This window comes from Topomyia yanbarensis, chromosome 3, assembly GCF_030247195.1.
Source record: "Topomyia yanbarensis strain Yona2022 chromosome 3, ASM3024719v1, whole genome shotgun sequence".
Taxonomy (NCBI): Eukaryota; Metazoa; Arthropoda; class Insecta; order Diptera; family Culicidae; genus Topomyia; species Topomyia yanbarensis.
Genome location: NC_080672.1, coordinates 291,437,812 through 291,460,307, shown reverse-complemented (window position 1 = coordinate 291,460,307; position 22,496 = coordinate 291,437,812). Strand labels below are relative to the sequence as shown.

Below are 22,496 nucleotides of genomic sequence, written 5' to 3'. Positions count from 1 at the left end.
AGGCAACAAAATAAATGTATACTATATCATTTTCTTCGTTTTTAATTGCGAAAAGAGCTGTGTAAGTGCAAGTACGGAATTTGTTAAGTCAATGATACATGAATTAGTTTGATAAAACAAAAGTAAAAATATCGCGGTTTTGACTTTTTCCATAAAAATTACTATAACTTTGCGAATTTTCAACCGATTTTACATACATCAAATGATGGTGAAAGTTGAAAGATTGTTCTAGAAATGGTATACAATGTGATTTCGACATTTTTGAAAAAGTGCAATTATTTGGAAAAATGGAAGTTGAAAAATCGGGTTTTGGAAGATACCACGAAATGAGGCGGAAAATGGAATGAAAGAAATACTGCTGACCAGTAATACATTGGTAACACGCAATGTTACTGTTACTGCCGTAACTGTGCGCAAATTATACTCGCGAGCCAATGTTTTGAAAAACTATAAAAAATACAACAATAAAAATTAGTGCAAATTTGAACGAATTTTTTCTACTTCAAAATTGAATAAAATTATTGAACAAATGATTAAAATCGATTACAAAATACTAATTGTTACTTACGTAATAAAAAAAACCAGTATTTAAACTGGTATTGTCAAGAGTCACATTACCACTGACAGAACGAAACACTAATGGCAACAGTACACTGGGGTACAAATCTACCCCACGCCAACTTTGACTACTTCTTCCACGAAGGCCAAAAATAAATTGGCTTTATCACCTTTTCCTACCTTTATTATGAAATCTAAATTTAATTATGGTAAGGGTCTCAAGTCGGTGAATGCCGAATTCTCGTCTTAACACAGCTCCAAAGAAAGCGTGGGGTACATTTGTACCCCAGTGCAACTTTCTAGGGTTAAATTCAAATCGTAAATATCCTTTTTTGTTAAACTATTAAAACTGTTGTGAGTATTCTCAAATATTGATAATAGTTGACAATAGTGTGTGAGCTGTCGACAAACTCTGCATATCCTAATCTGTTCAAAAATACATACATCACGCACAATTCAATTTATTTTTAGAATGTAGCGTAATTGAAAAAAATGACTAAGTAATTATTAATCAGTAACACGGAAGCAGTTGATACCGATTATGATATTCCTTCGCACGGTGTTGCTATTTCGGTGCGCTGTCATTCACTGTCACTTGCTCACAGTCAGTGCCAGCACCGGGAACCGTACGCGCCATCGTAGACTATTCGTGAATATTCAGCGTTGGCATCGAAACACTAAAACAACAACAATAACAACAACAACAAACTGGCGTCGGTCGTAATGACTCGAAGAGGCAGCAACTGCCTGAGAACGGAAAAGCTGTTTGCCAAACAGAAAGAACTTAACCTTCCCCCGTCCCAAGTTTCCCGCTTTTCCGCTCTACCCACAATATCTAATGTTACTTGCAAGCAATTTATTTTGGAACTGTTTCACGCTCTTTTCACGAGAAGAAACATGAGAAGAATTGCTTGGGGAGGAATAGCCTCACCAGCCCTCGTTCGATACTGCACTTATGAAGCGGGCGATGATGATTTGTTCTGTTTGTGTGCTTCGACACGCACACACACAAACTCGTCATTTCCAATTCCAACCCTAAGTAGAGTAGAATATTGACCTCGGTGTCTTATTTCCTGGCAAAACAAGACAAGAAACTGTCTTGCAAATCTTCAATTACATCCTTGTCTGATGAATGTTTTTTCTTTTCTCCTTTCCCTCACTTATAGGATACACGCCGGACATCTCACACCACTTCACCGCTTTTCTACCGAAAATAGAACACGATAGCGGTTACCAGCAAACCCACTACATTCTGCCGCCGACGCCAACATCTCCGCCTCGCTCGCCTGGAGACGATCCCCAGCGAAGTCCAACACACGGAAGTCCCTCGTCAGTAAGGAAACCTCTATTCACCAGTAGTTCCGGTACGGCGCTATCACTACCGCCCAAGAAAAAAGACATCTACCGACCATATTCGCTGGACGACAGGCCACGGAATTACGAAATACGAATCCCCGCGGAAGAAGACCTCCACGCAGCGCACGCGATACTTGACCTCAGCGCATCGACAGCGTTTCATCCACCTCCTGCACCACATCAACTCCTGCAGCATCAGCACCAACAATACCTGGATGAAGAGCGAGGACACACCATTCCCAGCTCGCTAGGATCTCCGGAGCAGAACGAGAACAGAAACAGCACCAATACCCTGGAGGATAAGAAATCCGGCAAAACGATAGCCTATACATATGAAGCATTCTTCGTGAGCGACGGCCGATCTAAAAAGAAAGTGGCCGATCATAAAACGGTCCTGGAGACCAAAGCCAAGTACACCTGCACAGAGTGTGGCAAACAGTACGCTACCTCGAGTAACCTTTCGCGGCACAAGCAAACACACCGAAGTCTAGACTCACAATCTGCCAAGAAGTGTATGACCTGTGGTAAGGCCTACGTCTCGATGCCAGCACTGGCGATGCACGTCCTAACGCACAAACTATCCCACAGCTGTGGAGTCTGTGGGAAACTATTCTCGAGACCCTGGCTGCTGCAGGGCCATCTGCGATCGCACACCGGAGAAAAACCGTACGGTTGCGCACACTGCGGAAAAGCGTTCGCCGATCGATCAAACTTGAGAGCGCACATGCAAACTCACTCCATAGACAAGAACTACCAGTGCCAGCGTTGTCACAAGACGTTTGCGCTGAAATCGTACCTCAACAAACACCTGGAATCCGCATGCTTCAAGGATGACTCGTGCATGAGTCCACAAATACTAGGATCGAATAACAATCTGGACAACATCGATAACAACAACAAACTGGTGAGTGCGTCGATAGTGGACAAACTCGGTGCAAAGTTGATGGTGAAAAAGGAGAACAACAACGACGAAGCTTTAAATCAAAACTTTGCCACTTTGGCAGCGGCTGCAGCTGCCAGCGGGGCTGGCGCAGGAAGCATCCTTGTAATGAAGAACGTGGCCAGCAGTTTACTAGCAGCGAGTAGCAATAGCTTAAGTAGTAACGGCTCATCCCCGGCAACGGCAGCAGCAGCGGCGGCGGCTGTGCTAGGAGGCACCGCCATCTTGACGACTGGCAGCCATCCGACAGCGGCGGTCCACATTAACGTTAACTTCAGCGGGTAACCAATAGTGGACGCGGCCGCTCTGACCGCCACCAAGGCCTATCGTATTATTTTAAACTGAATGCAAAGACACGTTCCACCTGTGCGGTGGATGAAAACAGAACGCCCGAGAACGTGCTTGCGAGTTGTGTTCAGTTTTTATCGCTGTCTCCCTCTCACTCTAGCTTCAGGCAGCTAGTGCTAGTGGTATAGTAGTTTGCAAGTTAAACCAAAAGCATTGTAGAGAGTGAGAGAAGCAGTTGTAAGTAGCATTCCATTTTTAAACGAATTCTTCATTTTCCCGTTTCTTAGCTTCTTCTTCTCTTGAACTCATAAGAAATACATCCTTTCGCGAAGCAATACTCCAATGGCGAAAGGCTGCATTATATACACTTGCGACATCCGTAAACGAAACAAAAAAGTATTTACACCAAAAAAAAAACCGAACGCATTATACAATTTTAACCAAAGTTTTTAACAAACCAAGCAAGCAATCCCGAGAGCAATTCAATTCAATTAATATAATACAACGATTCAATTATTCGTTGACTGCCAGTGGTTGTAGGTGACACGAAGTTAAACCACTGTCAGTCCTCTGTTCAGTACACCATATGCTTAGGCAATATACCTTTCCTCGAAATGTATTTATTAAACTATTATTATTCTAATTAGAACCTGTAGACACTAAACACAAACACAGAGAAAAACTACACTCCGACGACAACTACGATGATGATGATAATGATCCAACGAAGTCAAAGTAAAACGAAAAGCAAGGTTATGTTTAACAATTAGGAAATTCAGAAAAGAATCAAGACAACAAAATAAGTTATCAAACCTTCAAGTAATTACCTTCTGAACCCCGAGTGATGTAAGTCGCGCTCCACCCTCCACCATTCCAGTCTTTATCAACTTCTTGTAACTATGTGGAACCCTTGTCAACCACGGGGCTGGCGGAAGCCCTTATCGCGAACTAGGCCGAAAGCAGTGTGTGGCAGAAAAGAACGCGCCGCAACTTTGAGGTTATCAGAAGCAGTGTCAAATGTTTCCCCGTCTCCGGCTCGCAGTAAGTAGGCGTTGCTCAACTTGCCCTCTAACTTGCAACACAAAAACAACAACAATATCAGCAAGAGCTAGAAAGCCAGCGACAGTGTTATCAATGGTAAGAGATCGAAGCCTGGCAGGATGTCAACCTGGTGTTGCTGCACCAGAAATAAGAGCTGGGGTTGGGGGAAAGGAAAAAAAATGGAAAAAATGAAGAAATAAATACCCTACAACACCCCCCCCCGCCCCCTCTTCCGACCAAAAACCCTAGCTGTCTGTAGGGCGCCACAGGCACTGTTGCTGATAAGTCGAGCCTGATGGGTCACGCAAGATCCTCGAGGCAGCTTTGTGACAGGTCTTCATTTTCGTTCGCTTGAATCGAACCGAGTGTAGCTACTTCGAGCGGTTTCGTTGTACGGTTGGTTGTTGGTTGGGGGTGGAAAAGATGATTGCAGGAGGTGGGTTGCGCAATGAGAGATGAAGCTCGGTGGCGATAATGAAGAAGAGGATGGTTTGATCGCAAATGTGGCTGATGTGCAGCAGTTTGGAGACTGCGGTTATCTGTACTTGGTCAGCCTAAACTTTTAAGAATTCCGCGCGGCCTTGCAATGTTTTCCGTTGTAAAAACAGTAGCAAAAACATATATTTGAATAGCTGTATCAAAAGCCAGCTATCTTCTTATTATGCGATTGTTTAGGGAAAATCAAACGTCACCATCGCTATCTTTCAGTCAGCGTGATTCCAATCGAGTACGAGTCAAAAGATTTTAACACGTGAAAAATTTCTTCGAATCCTTCTCGAACGAGAGCCATTTGGCAGTGACTTTCCACATCTCGAAACGAAATGTATTTTGTATGCAAGCTTGTATGAAAAAGTCGTTCCGACTTGGGTTCGTAATAAGGCACAAGGTCTCGTGTTCGATTGGAATGACACTGACAGATAAATGATAAACAAAAGATAGAAATGCCTTAATTAGGCTGTGAACCATTTGGCGAAATTTTTAACATTTGGTTAAAATCCAACCCAGGAACAACTTGACAGATAGTGCTTGTTTCATATATGTACCACCGATTTGATGGTGGCGCTAGTATGCCTTCTCTGTACGAGTACCACGAACAGCGAAACGAAAAAGTTTCAAGAGAAAAGCGTGATTCGTTACGTGTGTTATGAACGCCGTCAATGCAGCTAGAACAACATTTAGAAAAAGCGTATTCCAAAATGTGGCTAAAGAAAACTATTATTAGAGAATTAATTTATTCCTGGAAACTTTCATCAACCTTATTATAAATTAAGCTGGAAGTCGTTGTTTTTAGCAACCGGCTCTCTTGCTTCCTAAAAATGTTTTGGTTTTCTTGTTGTGTGAAGTTTGTAGTCGGTAAATCATTGGTGTTTTTTTCTTTAAAAATTTAAATGATAAACATTTTGGCCAATGAAAGTAAATCACCAAGCTTTCGAAGTAAATCACCAACAATTCGTGAACCTACGACATTTTGTTTCAAGTTCATTAAGAACATCAAGAATTCTAGTATTTTGATCAGGAAAATAAACAATATATGCAGGTTTTTCTACTTATTTAACAAAATTGGTTTTGAATACAATTTGTGAGCTTTTATCAGAACTCTGGCAGCAAACCGGTAATGCTCGGTTTCAGCAAGGGAATGTACAATTTTGTTCGACTCCTACCAGAGTTTTGTTTGATATTTGCAATAATTCTGTCCGGAAGATATTGCGATGGTTTTGGTACGGATCCTTTCAGAACTATTCTGGCATTTTACTCCAATCTGATAGAAACCTAACGGAACGACATCTACCGGAGGATTTCATGCCTGGGGAGATGTTTATTCGATCCGGAAGATTTTCGGAAATTCCAATATAAGTGGAAGTGGCTTTATTTTGTGTTCTTGTATTTCCGAAAATCGATTTATTTTATTTTGGATTTTTTAGATTCAAAATGGAATCTAGATTTCTGTTTAGGTATGGTAATGGACAGCTTGTGATTTGAACAGCGAAATAAATTTGATGATAGAAATGCTTAAATTGTTTAGCTGGAAAATAATAAATGGGATGCGCCTTTTTCAAATTTTGCTCCATACGAGCAGCTGTGACATCACCAAATAACCACAAAATTTGCTTATGAGCTCAATATATGGGAGCTGCCAAGTTGTCCCCGGGCTGTTAAAATCTGACCCTTCGAAACTTATTTGCAAGATAATCTTGCTCTGGAGCATGGCGAAATTTGACAGCGCGATAGTTAAATTTGACAGCTCGTTAGTTAAAATATTTGCCCTTGATCCAGATTAAAAAGGTGGGAACATTTTCTGTACTTAATTGAGATTGTCAATATTTTTCAACAGTGGATGAAGGGAAAATGATGGAAACGAAAACATTTAGTGTCAAAATTTGTTTGGGTTAGTCCATGATGTGGGTGTTTACGTTTCAAGGCTATAACTGTCATACTTATTGTTATAAGCAGAAAACTAATATTTAAATATCGACAAATGTTCACATCTCTACCAACTCTTGCTTTTCGCTGTCAATTCAGTCCATTCAATTCTAAATATCTATCCAAATGTCATCATATGAAATGGGTCGCTCTCTCGGTTAATTTTTACCATTCAAGAGAAAATAACTTTCGAATTGTCAAATTATAACCAAAAATTAAAAAAAAACACTAAATGGTTCACATCCTTAGAAAATTCAGCGTCGTTAAAATATTCTGTTTTTACTGTTTCTCAATGGCAACTTTAATCAGTACACTATTTAGTTCTACATGATGACGACACGAATGAACACAAGATGAATGAAGCTCATGTTTGACAATTCTCGGTGGTTTGTTTACCTTGTCTGTTGCGTGAGTGCGAGTGCAATGGGTGCTCATCTGTTACATTCCAACTCACGTAACTTCCATGTAAACAAACCACTGAGAATTGTCAAACGAAGTTCATCCGGCTCATTTTGTGGGGTTATGTCGGCTGGTGTAAAACATAATCGGTACACTCAAAAAAAAGTAAACGTTATGCCTATTGATTTTACACATAGATTTTTGCAATTAACGGAGGCATATAGACACTATTTGCTGGCACATAAACCTAATGTGTGTATTTACAAGAAGTATTAATCATACATTCACATTTCATAACTATTAGGCACATAAAACCCCATTCTATAACAATATGCACATATAACTTATGTGTTTGCATACATAATTTATACAGTTGACACATAGAAAGTATGTGTGCGCGTGATAACAATAGCATTTCTTCTTCATATGAATTTTAAGCGGTTTGAGGCAAATAGATTTAACGTTTGGATTTTTTTCAGTGTAGGGTAACCAGACGGCCGGTTTCTCAGGACTTTTCCTGGTTTTTAACTACTCTACTGGGACTTTGGAGAAAATGCTTGATTTATCCTGATTTTTCTCCCTTATTTTTTGCACTGAGTCTTCATTAGATTGATTCTGGTCGTAAAGTAAACAAATCCAACTGGTTCCGACCGTGGACGATCAACGACCAGAACCAGTTGGATTTGCTTATTTTGCGACCAAATTAAATCAAATGAAGACTCAGTGAAATTTGAAAAAAAAAAAGAAAAAATTGAGTTTAGGGAGCACCAGAGATTCTTCTTAGCTTAAATCGTCTCCGCTTATACTAATTTTTCGAGCGTTTCTTGCCAGTGGCATACTTCTATCTTGCTCGAAATCCGTGAACCTGTTTAATACTCACCAAGCCAGCAATACCTAGGTGACGATTAACATGGTTTCACGTATGAACGTTTGACAGCGACCAACCTTCTGTGTCGGTTCCGACAACATAAGTCAAAAAATGACTTAACGCTTGTCCGGACATGCCGCAGACACAGGTGATTCGAATTTAAAATGTGAAAATATTCTGACCCCCGCGTGTAGAAGACAAAGGGTTAAATCGTCGTAAAACTCTAACCTTGCTCGTATGACCCTATTCCACGCTTTTCTAAATTTTCTTCCTTCGAGTTCTTGCTCTTCCTTGACTATTTCACACCTTCCAGTCTCATGCTAATAAAAAATAAATAATTTCTGTGTCTAACATCCAAAAATATCCTACATAATAGAGAGTAAAGAATGTCGCGATAAATCTGATGTTATTTACACCAACCAATCTGTCGCTTTTTATTAAGGTTACCGCGATGTAGGAATCACTATTTTGCAGAAATTTGGAATCAATTTTTATAGTTGTTTCTATACTAGCTCACAGATAGGACGATGGAGATTACCAGGTACTAACATTTACTTCAACTTTAAGAATATCTCAAGGAAAGCATCTGGGACTGTTAATGTTTCTGCTGTATTTCAATGAACATCTAGTATTGAAGATTTCGTCTGAATAGCTCACTTGAAAATTGTAGATTTCTCCAACATGAGCTTTCAGTTTTTGTTGGTTCAGGAAACAGGAATTAGTAGCGATTGGCTCAAATGACACGTTCCTCATATTGATCGGACATTCGTGCCTTGCCATGTTTTGTCTTTTCATAATTTCCATGATTGGAAGTATTGGGGAAGTGATAAGGTTAGGGGTAAGGAAAATAACACACACAGAACAATTAAAACAGAACATTGTGCACCCCCGGATAGATGCTGAAGGATCTACAGGTGCCACGATAGCAGGAATAAAACTTGCAACCCACGGATAGATTTAGATTTTTCCTATAAACAGAGCGAGCGGGTATATCAACAGCCCCGAAGGGCTAATGAGCTAATAGAACAACACTACCTCCGAAGAGATATTGTCCCCTATTGTCATTCAAATACGGCTTAAACTATAACTCTTTACCACACTTCGTTAAGGTCAATAGCATATCCTTGAGTTTCAGCCCTCTGTGCATAGGTTTATCTATGTATGGAGAACCAAAAATTCGAATATATAATTTCATTACTCCAAGACAATTACAAATCAAATGATATGAAGATACGTAATCGAATTCACAAAGATAACAGGAATAATACTCAGCACGCTGAATAGTAGCCATGTGATAATCGAGTTTGCAATGACCAAGTATACTGGAATTGTGCTTGGAAAAATGCAGCAAATTTTTTGACATTTTCGGTCTCACACCCAGCAGAAAAGTCTTTGTTTGAACGCAAGTTTGCAAGCTACGCCAATAGTTGGTATGTTCGGATGCAGCCCAAGAGCGAATCTTGTGCCTTATCCAACTTATCGATGGTGGTAGAACTGGTTCTGGACCACCGAAGTCAGTCGCAGCGCCAACTGTAGCCAATTCGTCCGACCATTTATTTCCAGTCATACCGGAATGACCGAGTACTCGTAGAAGGTAGATATCATTTGAAATGCTAAGGTGCGATTACGAATTTCGATCTTGAATCTGTCGAACTAAGTGGTTTTAGGGCAGCCTCACTGTCAGAACAAGCATAGATTTTTACCGCAAATTCCCTGTTGAAGGTCCGATTGTATCTACCAAGCGAATGAGACTGGTTTAATCTCATTTAACGACAATAGACTTCAGCACCGGCTCGGCCCCCCAACAGTATAACAAACTACATATTCTTCAAGTTGTCGCTTCATCTAGCCAGACTGCCATTCCTCGCGAGGAGGATGTGGAAGTTTTAAAAGGAAAACTACGTGTGAGTGTAAGGTCACTAAGAGCAAGTGTAAACTCATCCCAAGTAACCATTTGAGGTTACAGCCCTGTGTGGCTAGGTGCATGATCTATTGGGTTACTGCTCGAAAGCCCACTAACTTTAAAACAGAATGCACAAGATTCTTATTTCCGAAACTCATATGGTGGTTTTAAGTTGAAGAGTGTCTCTAGAGCAGCAGTAGATGTTGTCGAGAACGCACCAGTCATCGCCATCAAAACCAAACTCTGAAGATGGATTAACTTTGCTTCGATTGTCATAACTTCGCCCTTCTGCCATCAAACAAGGTACCCGTATGCCAGTGTTGGTCTAACAATTGTTGTGTAGATCCACTGAATGAACTTGGGTTTGAGTTCCTAAGATTTGCCTAAATTAGCAAACTACATTAGCCGAAGGCCATGCAAGCTTTCTTGATTCTGAAATCGATGTAAGCTGACCAATTAAGTTTTAAATCAAGAAATACCCCAACGTACTTCACTTGATCTGCGATAATAATTTCAGAGTAAAAGAACTGCAACGGGCAAGCTCCGGTTGTAATCCTTCGTTGCGTGAAAAGCACGATTGATGTTTTATTTGGATTAACTGATAGTCCAACAAGAAGACGCCGTTGCTCAATAACACATAAGGCTTGTTGCATCAAAAAGTGTGTTAAGGCAATTATGGGTCATTATTATATGATAATCATTGGCGAAACTATATGTCGGAAGCCCAAGCTCATTAAGCATCCTTAACAAGCCATCGGCGACAAGGTTTCATAGACTTGATGACAGCACATCACCTTGAAGACATCCGCTGACACTCAGTTTCCTTATCTTTACTTGCCTTAACGATGAACACAGCTGTCGGTTGCTAAGCATTGCGTGTATCCAGTTCGTGATATATGAAGGTACTCCATGACTTCGTGCTACTTCCAATATGGATTCGATACACACGTTGTCACAAGCACCTTCAATATCGAGAAAAACTCCTAAACTTGATTGCTTTTGTGAACTTTTAATGTTGTAGACAACATTGTGTAACAGGGTGGTAGTAGACTCCTCCCGCTGATAGGCATTTTGCATTTTATGCAGCGGGTGCTCGCCCAAGCTAACATCCCAAATGTAGTGGTCGATTAAACGTTCCACTGATTTGAGAAGGAAGGAGGTCAGACTGATCGGTCTAAAGCTCTTTGCATCCTCATAAGTGGCGCGGCTACCTTTGGGAATGAATTTTACAATTATTTCCCACACGCTAATGGAATGTATCCTGTTTCAAGACAACAAGTAGAACTGGAATGATTGCATCTTTTCCTAGAGACTTATACAGAGCAAAACTTACAACAGCTCATCTACTGACATCTTCGTCAGACGAGTATTCATCATTAACAGTTTTAATCGAACTGACATGAAAGTCTTTCGATCTTGAAAGTAACTTATTTAATCTGCTAGTCTCGATGAGACTTGAGACATTTTTGCAGAGGCTTTGCTCAGAGGATCGAAGAGTATTTCTGCAATTCCACGTTCTTCTACATACATTTTTGAGTCGAACAAGTTCGTTTTTCCACCAAGTTGTTCCTCTAGAAGCATGCATAACTCGAAGCAGGCAAGCCTCTTGGTATGCTGCTACCGCAACGTTAAGAGCGTCTCGGGGAAAGAACCTGGGTCCAGGGTTACCACATATACAGATTATTCTGTATTTTACAGATTTTTCAAGATAATTTACGACAAAGATTCTGTATATACAGATTACAGATTTTACGCTAAAATACAGATTTTACAGATTTTCGGTGTAGGTTAGTAGAAAACCCAGTCTATCAGAATTTCATATAACGCTTAAAAAGCATCCTATGCAGCTCATACATTAAGTAACCGCTAAAGGCTAGTTTACAGTTCGGAAAACGTGTCATGGTATTTGGGTCCCTGTGTATTTTAAATGGATCTCGGGATTTCAAATCCCGTGACGGGAAATAAGTCTACACAAAAATGACAGTTTTCATCACGGGATTTTGAAAGTCTTAACACAAACAATTCAACACAAATTGGTGTTTTTAGAAGCTTGTTTTAACAGTTTGGAGAGATCTCGACGGAAAATTTCCCATGATCAAATACCGTGACCCATTTCCCAAACTGAAAACTAGCCTTAAGGTATGGAACAAAAACGCCAAATTTAGGTATCATTTGTTCTCCAGATAAAGAATAAAATCAATGTGAGTGTTATATTTGTGATCGGTTATCACAATTAATTTTTTATTGTCAAAATATTGTTTTTTGGGAAGCTCATAGTTAATTTTTGAATACAGATTTTCGATTCAGAATTTTTCTCCCGCGATACAGATTTCCAGATTTTTTCACGAAAAAATGTAGATTTCAATGTAGCAACCTTGCCTGGGTCTGTTGATGTTTCTGCTTTATTTCAATGGACATCAAGTCTGAATATTTCTTTTGAATCGCTCACTTGAAAATTTCTCCAACATCAGCTTCAAGTTATTGTTGATTGGTATAGAAAGATGTGTGCAAATGTGGAAACGTGCTAGGCGATTTCAATCTCTCGAAAGACCCGGGTAATTTTAAATAACTGCAGAAATTGAACGCCAATTGTTTTCACTACCGAAAACCTTGGAGAAAATCTGACACGTTCATTGCGGGAAGTACCGTTAAATCAACTTTGCATGAGCGGAAAGAGACTGTCCTAAGTTTTTACTCATCTGTTCTGGTCACCCTAACTATACCAAAATTTACCCTAAATTAAATTCAAAGCAATTCAAGCTTAGAGATAAACAAAATCGCTGAAAAAGAAAGTTTGTGAATAATAGTTTTACTTCGCTTTCCCTTATCTGATTTGAATAGTTTAGTATTACTCTAAAAAATATAAAGAATAACATATCAGCCATATTTGCGATCAGTACACCATCTACAAACCACACTAACTGCGCTGAACCCACTCTAGGTTGTTGGGAGGCAAAAACAACTATTCGAGCCATTTTCTCATTAATCATTCTCTTTCAATCCTTCTTCGTCATCGCCGATGACGTCCGGTGCCCGATTCTCCGAGGTGTTATCGAAGAAAAGTGCTGAGTTCTACACGCTACCCTCAACCCATCCCCGACCCTTCTGGGAAGCTAATTATTACAGTTTATTCAATTATTTATTCATCACCCGTGTACAATTCTCCCCTCGTATTTTTTTTTGGTCTCCCCTTGTACTTGGTTATCCATACACTCACACAAGGTGGTAGTTATCGTTATCACGATCACCTTTCGTGCCGGTCGACACTTGCGAATTTGATTGTGTAAATTCATTGAAATGTTTCAGGCGGCACGCTTGTCAAGAAATATTTCATCATGAAATATGCAAGTGAAAAAAAGAAAATTAAATCATAAATACGTCCAAGGCAATTTTAAAGAAAATTTTATAATAGTAAAGTATTAATCCATCCTCTCTCGCAGGCTGAAGAAGGTAAATAAAATTTGCCACCCTCTCCCTCTGATACCCCGTGGGATAGATTTAGGAGAAGAAAAGTTTTTAAAACATGACATGTTTTTCGTTATAAGGTAATAAACCCCGTTCTGTTTGAGGTATGTACAATAGTAGCAAAAAAAACAGTAAGCATTTAGCGTTTAGGCGTCTTTTTTTCAGGACAATTAGTGAGTAAGTAAAGAGAAAAACTGCAAACATACAAAAAAAGATTGTTAAAAGTTATGCGAAAATCGTAAATTAGTGAATGAGATAATAACAGTAGCGACCGTAAGATGAATGAAAAAATGCAAAACATTGAAAAATCTAGTCTTCACCTAGTCTAGTGAGCACTGTTGTGTGACAGTTACGCTAACAAACATGGGCTCCCACAGCCAACCAAACACACTCACCATGCATACCTAGTTTCCTTTTAGTACGTAAGCTACAATCGATAAAAAAAACTATAAAAACAACTATCGTATTCTAGTCCTGTCAACTTTTGCTGGGAGCCGAGATTGTTTTACTTTAGGTTCCAATTGTAAATTTCTGTAAATACAATTTTACCTTTTCTACTTTTTCGTCAAATTCTGAGTGCTTAACGAAGTAGATCCTTTTCTGTCACACTTATTTTGCTTCAATTATATCTAGAGCTTTTCAATCTGAAACATTCAGCTAGGGATTTTTGTACTTAATAAAATTTAACAAAAACCTTAGCCACTTTTAATAATTTTGAATGTTGCTCCAGAAACTTATCTTGTCATAGGAGGCGGACGGGCAACGAGTTCAAGTTATTCTCGCCTACTTATTGAAATGGTCCTATGTGCAGATAAGAGTGGCTCATTGTTTACTCTCTCTCTCTCTCTCTCTCTCTCTCTCTCTCTCTATTCCGATTATTACGGTGGAATGACATTTGCTGCACTCTTTCCCAGTAAAGTTCAGCCGGAAATGAACTGGAATTCTGGCTAGTTCCATTTCTTATTCCCGCTCCAATGACACAACCGATTCTAACTAGAATCGGTTGTGTCACTGAAGCCGGAATACGAACTGGTACCAGTTTGAATTCCGGTTCATTTCCGGCTGAGCTTAACTAGGTTGATTACTGTTGCTTATGAGCTGTTCTTTAGAAGACCTGTGAACAGCTAATCGGTAATAATAATCAAAAAGCGCAGTAAGTGTCCGGTCCGGTCGAGTTGGGGACCGCTATGTAACACAGCGTGTTTTACTTCAAAGAAACATCATCTCTGGGCGACACCATCATATTTTATAGTAATTTTCCATTGCTCATTAAAAACGACGATTTCGACTAGCATTGACTTATTTGACGTCTAGGACACCAACACAGTTGCCTTGTGTAAAAACCAGTGCACACAGCGTTACATAGCGGTACTTTCCGAGACCCTTCTCGGCCGGAATTACATTTGGTGCTTTTTGTTTACTTGGCTGATCAGCTGTTCACAGGTTTTCTAAAGAACAGCTGATCAGCTAAATAAACAAAAAGCGCACCAAATGTCATTCCGGTAGAGCTTGGGCTCGGAAAGTAACGCGTGTAACACAGCCTATTTTGGTTGATAGACAACATACATATAACGCGATGTTTACGATTTGCCATCTGATTTAACCTCCGTTGGCAAAAATTCCACCCGATTTAACCTCAATCTCGCACTAATATTACTGCACATAGATTAGTCAATAGTAGGCAAATTTTGAGTAGAAAACAAAAACGCAATCGAGTTATTAGCAGAAGTAAAAGTAAACAAAGAGGGAGGCGCTCATTTGCACATAGGACAATTTGTGAAAATTTCCTAGCTGTAGTCTTCATTTTCATAGAAATTTTCTCTTAAAAAGCTCGAATCTTTCCTGTTAATAAGAACAACGAATATTGCAACGAATTTTCTTTTAGTTCAAGTGTATTATTTTAGTTTTAAGGTGGATACACTTACAGACTTGGCAGTTGTCTTGGTCACAAAAAAGTAAACAAAATCGAAATTTGCCTAAGCTACACAAAGTAAAGGCACGTTTTGGCCATGAGAACAAGTGAACCGATATACACAAATAGCTTTTTCTTCCGTTCACGATTGATTTGCCTCCGCGTTTTTTTTGGTAACAGTTGACAGCAAACAACTAGTGAGTAAGTGAGGACAAAAACTGTTCAAAAGAAGCAACGAAGGTTCTGAACGAAAAGCAACGTTTCTCAAACAACGAATTAGGATGTAAGTAAATATAATTGTTATTTTCCGTTTGATTTCTGATGGAATAGTAACTGGTCTACACGGATGTTACTACCGTTTTCTTACTTTCTGTAAATAGAACACTTGAAGATGTAATTTTCCAAAACAATGATTGTAAAATATACAAAACATCATATTAAATTGTAAGTTCGAAAACTATTCGATTGATTTGGAAAAGTGACACAAATCTGACGCGATGCGAGCACCACAAATAAGTCGTTTGTGGATATGTAATCTGAGGACTAGTTTTTTCGGCCACCAATATCAAAAAAAACGTTACCGAGGAAATAGAGAATATTCCTTATCTCAACGATTTCTCTAACGTCACCGAAAACTGTCAATTCGCGGAGCAGCAAGCCTCGTTTCTGTGAACCGTGGGGACAAACATGTTTTGGTATTTTTTCACTATTTTTTACCAGATGATCTTATTTGTACGTTGTGATTCAGTGCTAATACAGAATACAATCCAACAAATAACTCATTTCCGACAAAAATCCATATGGGACACTTATGCTTTAAAGGGCAGTGCAGGATTAAGTACACACATAGGTTCTTTCTATCGAATCCTGCAATTTTTGACATTAAAAATGTCACGTCGCTATATGGGACTGCGTGCCATTCTAATATCTTCAATCTATCCATGTCACGTTTTTGCGTCATTATTTTGAACGCTAATACCTCTGCTAATGGATTTACGTCATTTTACCTCCAAACCATTCAGAATTAACTGAAATTATGCTTTCTATGTTGTTTATCTGTTTCAATTGTACACTATTGATAAGTGACTCAACCAAATACGGAGAGGTTATTAATAGAGGTACCGGGTGTCCATTTCAATGATTCGTTGCTCGCATGATAAACGAGCAACATCGTAAAAATAACATCCGGACGGTACGATAAACGGTAAACGCTATGGATTTTTGGCAGCGATGTTATTGATGTATTCTTACATGTTATGCAGACGCACGTATTCACTCAAAAAACAAATTTGTAAAAAGCCAGAATGATACGAATATTTTTATTATTCAGCTCGCCTGTGATGATTATTTTTGTTTTACACAGCTTACACAAACACAATATAATTTATGACATGTGCGAGCTATATGAATTTAAGTACAAACCAGTATCTCATCTGTAGAAATTTATACCGTATGGACATAGCACTTTAATCGACATTTACTTACCTTACCGTTCAGGCTAGAGCCATGTTGTCTCTTGCTTTATGCAGAAGCCGTCTCCACTCCACTCGGTCCATTGCTGCTTGTCGCCAGCCTCGCGGTTTTCGAAGGGTCCGCAGGTCGTCCTCTATCTGGTCGATCCACCGTGCTTGCTGTGCGCCCCGCCTTCTTGTTCCTGTAGAGTCGCTCTCAAGAATCATCTTCACCGGGTGCTCGATGGATGGTTCTTCCAGCAGCTGATGCAACTCATGGTTCATTCGCCTGCGTCACGTTCCGTCTTCCATCTGCACGCCACCATAGATGGTACGCAACATTTTTCGTTCGAAAACTGCAAGGGCGCGTTGGTCCTCCACGAGCATAGTCCAGGGCTCGTGGTTGTAGAGGACCACCAGTCTAATCAGCGTCTTGTAGATAATCAACTTCGTGTAGCGGCGAATTTTGTTCGACCGGAGCGTCCACCGGAGTCTAAAGTAAGCACGATTTCCCGCCAAGATTCGTCTCTGAGTTTCTCTGCTGGTATCATTGTCGGCGGTTACCAGTGAGTCCAAATACACGAATCGACCATTTCGATTTCGTCACCGTCAATCCGAACTCGGGATGTATTTTGTCTTCGAAACGTTGATGACAAGTCCAATCCTGCTGGCTTCAGCTTTCAATCTGATGTACGTTTCCGACATCGCCTCAAAGTTCCGTGCCAATGTCGTCGGCCAATGTCGTCGGCGAAACCAAGAAGCTAGACGGACTTCCTGAAGATTGTGCCACTCGTGCCTATCCCCACTCTCCTTATTGCATCTTCTAACGCAACGTTGAACAACAGGCACGATATACCATCACCTTGCCATAACCCTCTTCGAAATTCAAAAGGACTCGAGATTGTTTCTGATACTCGAACAACGCATATCACCCGATCCATCGTCGCTATGACTAATCGTGTTAGCTTATCTGGAAAACCGTACTCATGCATTATCTGCCATAGCTGATCTCGATCGATTGTGTTATACGCCGATTTGAAATCGATGAACAAATGATGTGTGGGCACGTTTTATTCGCGGCACTTCTGCAGAACCTGCCGAATCGCGAATATTTGGTCCGTGGTGACACAACACCCATGAATACCGCTCGGTAGTGCCCCACGAACTCCCTGGCAAATGGTGACAATCGGCGGCAAAGAATTTGGGAGAGGACCTTGTAGGCGGCTCTAAGTAGTGTGATCGCGCGGAAGTTGCAGCAGTCCACCTTGTCATCCTTTTTGTAGATTGGGCAAACGACACCCTCCATTCACTCCTCCGGAAGAATCTCCTCCTCCCAAATTTTGGCGATTACCCAGAGCAGCGCTTTAACCAGTGTTTCACCACCGTATTTTAATAACACGCTGGGTAGTTGATCTACACCGGCAGCTTTGTTTTTCAGCCGACTGATCTCCTCCTTGACTTCTCGGAGATCAGGGGTCGGCAGACTATCGTCTTCTGCGCGTGCTCCAAGATCCGTTGCCATACCGCCTTCGTCCTCTACTGCTTCACCGTTGAGGTGCTCGTCATAATACTGCTTCCACCTCTCAATCACTTCACACTCGTTCGTAAGAAGGTTGCCGTCTAAGTCCCTGCACATATCGGCTTGCGGAACGTTGCCTATGCGCGAACTGTTCAGCTTCTCGTAGAACTTCCGTGTGTCGTTTACGTGGTAAAGTTGCTCCATCGCTTCGCGATCTCTTTCCTCCTGTTGGCGCTTCTATCTCCGGAGGACCGAAGTTTGCCTGTCCCGTGCTTGTTTGTATCGCTTCGCATTCTGTCTCGTTCCGTGCTGCAGCATCCTCGCCCAAGCTGCATTCTACTCCTCTATTAACTGCTTACATTCGTCATTGAACCAGTCGTTTCCTCGATTCGGAATTGCTGTAAATAGTACCGCAATAGCAGCACTTCCTATGGCGGAACGGATCTCCTTCCAGCCATCTTCAAGAGTAGCTGCGCCCAGCTGTTCTTCCGCGTGTAGTGCTGCTTCCAGCCGCTGTGCGTAGTCTTGGGCAACACCGGCGTCCCGAAGTTGCGCGATGTTGGGCCTTGGTGTCCGACTACGACGAATGTTGTACACCGTCGAGAGTTTCGACATTTGCTTGAAATTATTTTGCAAGCGGATTTTTCCCTGCAAAATCCAACAAAATCGTGAGGGAAAAGGAAAACCGTCTTCGCTAGTCCCGATCCAGAGTCAGTCGATTCGCGCTCTGACGACAAAAACATCATTTGAGATAGTCATAGTACTTTGCTCATATTCCGTACTCTTGTCGTCAAATTTGTCCCATGTCCTAGTGGACTGATTTGCGATTGTAGGCAGTTCTATCGCCAGGGGCGGCGAAACACTTTACGCCGGAGTGGGTAGAAAGCATAGGGTGAGAGGTCCATTAGTAAGGATTGTTTCCCTTTTCGCAATGCACACGCTTACATTACATTCACATCAAATCACGTTTGTTTATGCAAATGGAATTGTGGTACATCGATGTTTTCAAATGTGCGAGATACATGCGTTGCGCATCTAAATTTTTTGAAATGGCTCAAAATTTCTAGTGGGTAATTACCCACTCGGTTATTTTCGAGTGGGTAGTACTACCCATACTACACACGCTTTTCGCCGGCCCTGTCTATCACAATCATAAACAGGAAAACAATGTTATTGAAAAATCAAATTGAAACACATCCGAAGATTACGTATCGCTCGACACGACTAGCTGGTGCTCGCATCGCACAGGTGGTAACTATTAGTCTGCAGGCAAATCACTGGCAGGTACGCTTCTTTAGATGTTGATTGAGTATATGAAGTTCACAGCATCTTCAAGCATAACCAATTTGCTGTTCAAATCCGACGGGCAAAAAGTTAAATGCTATTCGGAAATAACGAACAGGAGGTACTAGATCTCATAGCCTTAGGTTTTATACAAAAATACATAAGAATAGGCTTCCTGCAAACAGCAAAACATGTAAATAACCCCCACTTTACCTTTTCCTAGTGAAAATTAATTTGTCAAGTCAATCTCGTTTATTTAGTGATCCCTGGGTACCGGTTGGGTTTCCGCCAACGCATTTTCGGGTTTATTAAAAATGAGTACTTCGTCACAAAAAGCAAGCCGGAAGGATCCAATAATGAATTATCTTCCGGTGGCCGTCTATTTTTTTTTCTCTCTATCACTGCTTGGGGTTGACAGGTGTCAATGTTCGCTCAGACCACCGGGAATCCACAATACAAAGAGTAGTATCCGGAGGGTTGTGCGTAAAATTTGCAAAAAAAAAAATAAAGGTGACACCGTCAGCTAGGAATGCCGACGACAAGTAGGGAAAGATAAATTGACACTTGTGAAAAGAGTTGAAGAGGTTAGATTTTTCCTTCATTTATTGTATTCTTTTTTTCCCCCTGGAAGCAATCGGACAGGAACGTGCTGTTGTGGACGGATGTGGGTAAAACGTGCAATAGGATTTGATGGGTTACGACTTGCGCTGTGATCCAAGGACCAGCGATGTTCTGCCAGCAACCCCTTTGAAGTAGAGAAGAGTGTGTTTTTGTTTGTGAGCAGTAGGCTAAGTTCGGCGCATTGTATGATAGTCAATTCTAGTTTCGTTTCCTCAGATACAGGAGATCCCTACTGATGTCCCCCGGAGTGTCCCTTCTCACAAAAGAAAGGCCCCGACAGGGGATAGCGATTGTCAATTCTAATTTATACTCTCACGTATGGCATAAACGCAATTAGTTATCCATCCAACAAAATGGGAAAACCAGAGAGCTTTAGTCCTTAATAATCGAGCAATTAGAAACTTTAGTAGATAAACCTTTTACTCAAACCACATATACATACATATAGGTACTCGACTATATTAACGGTAAGCCCCCCTTGTTAATTATTACCCCTTTCTCAGCAGTAGAGTTAACTGTGGAACCTCCGGCGCCGGGTTTGGTTGGACATTGCTCGCGACGACCTGCCGGAAGTTCCATCCCCCTTCTTCTCAGCAAACCCAATTGGTGGGCAAAGGCAATTTGCCAACACGATTGTAAAAGGGAGTGTGATCTAGTCAAGTTAAGAAGAGAAATTTAAGGACACGCGCGACGAGGCTTTCTAAATGATCTCATTACGTATAAGGAAAAACCCCCTCTCTCTCAGGATCGCTAGGGTTCAAAACAATAGGACGTCCGTTAGAACACAATTGTACATAAAACCGAGGGAAGGTCCCATACAGTAGAACTAAAACCAAAAATTAGTGCGACTAAGAAGACTATAGCAAAGAAGTTACAATAAAGCAACATTTACTCTACTCTAGCTGATAGCAGTTTGAGTTGTTTTTGTACTCCCCTCCATTTGGACTCGAGTCATTCCCTGGAAGTAGTTCACATTTTATCAGGCGTAGCGAAATATACTAAACGAGTAAAAACAAGCAGCAAACCAATAACTTTGAAAGTAGGTTTATGCAGCCCCTCTCAACTCAACTTAAGTAGGACCGATTTAAGACTATTTAATCATTTATTTATTTAACTTATTTGAAACGTTTTACGCAAAGCTAAGTCAACATTCTAGCCAGTACTGAAAACATATACTCATACATTTGAACATTTTCCTTTGAGAAAAATAGTGAAGAAATGATAAACAATACAATTAGCAATTAGTCAAAAAGAGAGCAATTGTACATAAGCAATATTATAATGAGAAAAGAGATAAAAAATATTAAAAAGTTTTAAATCAAACAGAAGCAACAATTATTACTTTTAAACGAATGAAAGCAACCAATACTCAAAATACAACAAGCAGTAGCAGAACGTATAGTAGTGAGCAATATATTTAAGCTTAGCAAACAACAATAACAACAAGAAAAACAAAAGTATTTTTATAACGACAGGAAAAAAAAAATAAAACATCCAGAACAAAACGAAACGAATAAGAGAGTAAAGAACGAACCGCTTGACGTTTGGAGTAGTTCCCCTATTATTGATTCGATGTCAACCGAAAAAAAGCAAACAAACACAACCAAACAAGACGTAAACAAACAACAATAGGACGGAAAGTGTTAACCGTACGTATTGATCGATTGAATTAACGATATTATACAGTAACACGGACATTGCTATTATTTAAGACGGAAAACCTTAAGCCACGAAAAGGAAACATTCAGAAGAAGAAAAACTATTATTATTATTATTAATATTATTATTATTATATTATTATTGATTGATTGATTGAGAAGAAAAAAAAACAAAGAAAACGAATGAAATATAGAGAACAAAAAAACATTTGAAAAGTTTATAAAGCAAAACTAAACTTGTTTTCTTTCCTGCCTTGGTTCTCTGCTCTACTTTCGTTCGAACTGTCCCTTGGTTGAAACTGCTGTCCACTTCTGTTCTACAATCTGTTTCGAGAAATTCACCTCGTTTGATGAGTGCACGACTTTTTGGCAAATGGGTAAGTAGACTGTGCTAATCGGTGCCCAATTAAAATTAAGTGGAACAGTTTAAAGTTTTGTTTCGAAACTTAACAAAAGGATTCAAAAGTGTAACAAAAATGTGTGAGTTTGTGTGTGACGAGTTTAGCTGCGAGTAGCTTTTCAAAACGAGTTGGATTTCTAGTCTATTTTATTCTTTCACTGGTTTTTGTTTCAATTTCATCCTTTTTATTATATCTTAACGTTAGTTTTGCTTCTTTCTAGAATGTTTTTCAATTGAAAATCGGTAGAATGTTCCTAAAGAGCAGTTAGCATAGGCACCATACTAACGCTCTGGCATTTTCAGAAAAAAAAAACAATGAGCAGTAAAATAGATATAGATTACAGTAAAATCGGGGAGCAATGAATAAGTAGCTTATATAATGATGCTAGTTGTAAAGTAATAACATATGTAA

At 40.1% G+C, this 22,496-nt stretch overlaps 1 protein-coding gene across 1 annotated transcript in view; it reads left to right on the top strand.

Annotated features, from left to right (window-relative positions):
* Positions 1-21,863, top strand: part of LOC131692373 (protein escargot-like) — a 171,233-nt gene extending 149,370 nt beyond the window's left edge. Inside the window, exon 2 of the mRNA XM_058979381.1 lies at positions 1,725-21,863. Coding sequence (XP_058835364.1) covers positions 1,725-3,139 — 1,415 coding nt within the window. The 3' untranslated portion in view covers positions 3,140-21,863. The remainder of the gene's footprint in view (positions 1-1,724) is intronic.
* The last annotated feature ends 633 nt before the right edge of the window (positions 21,864-22,496 follow it).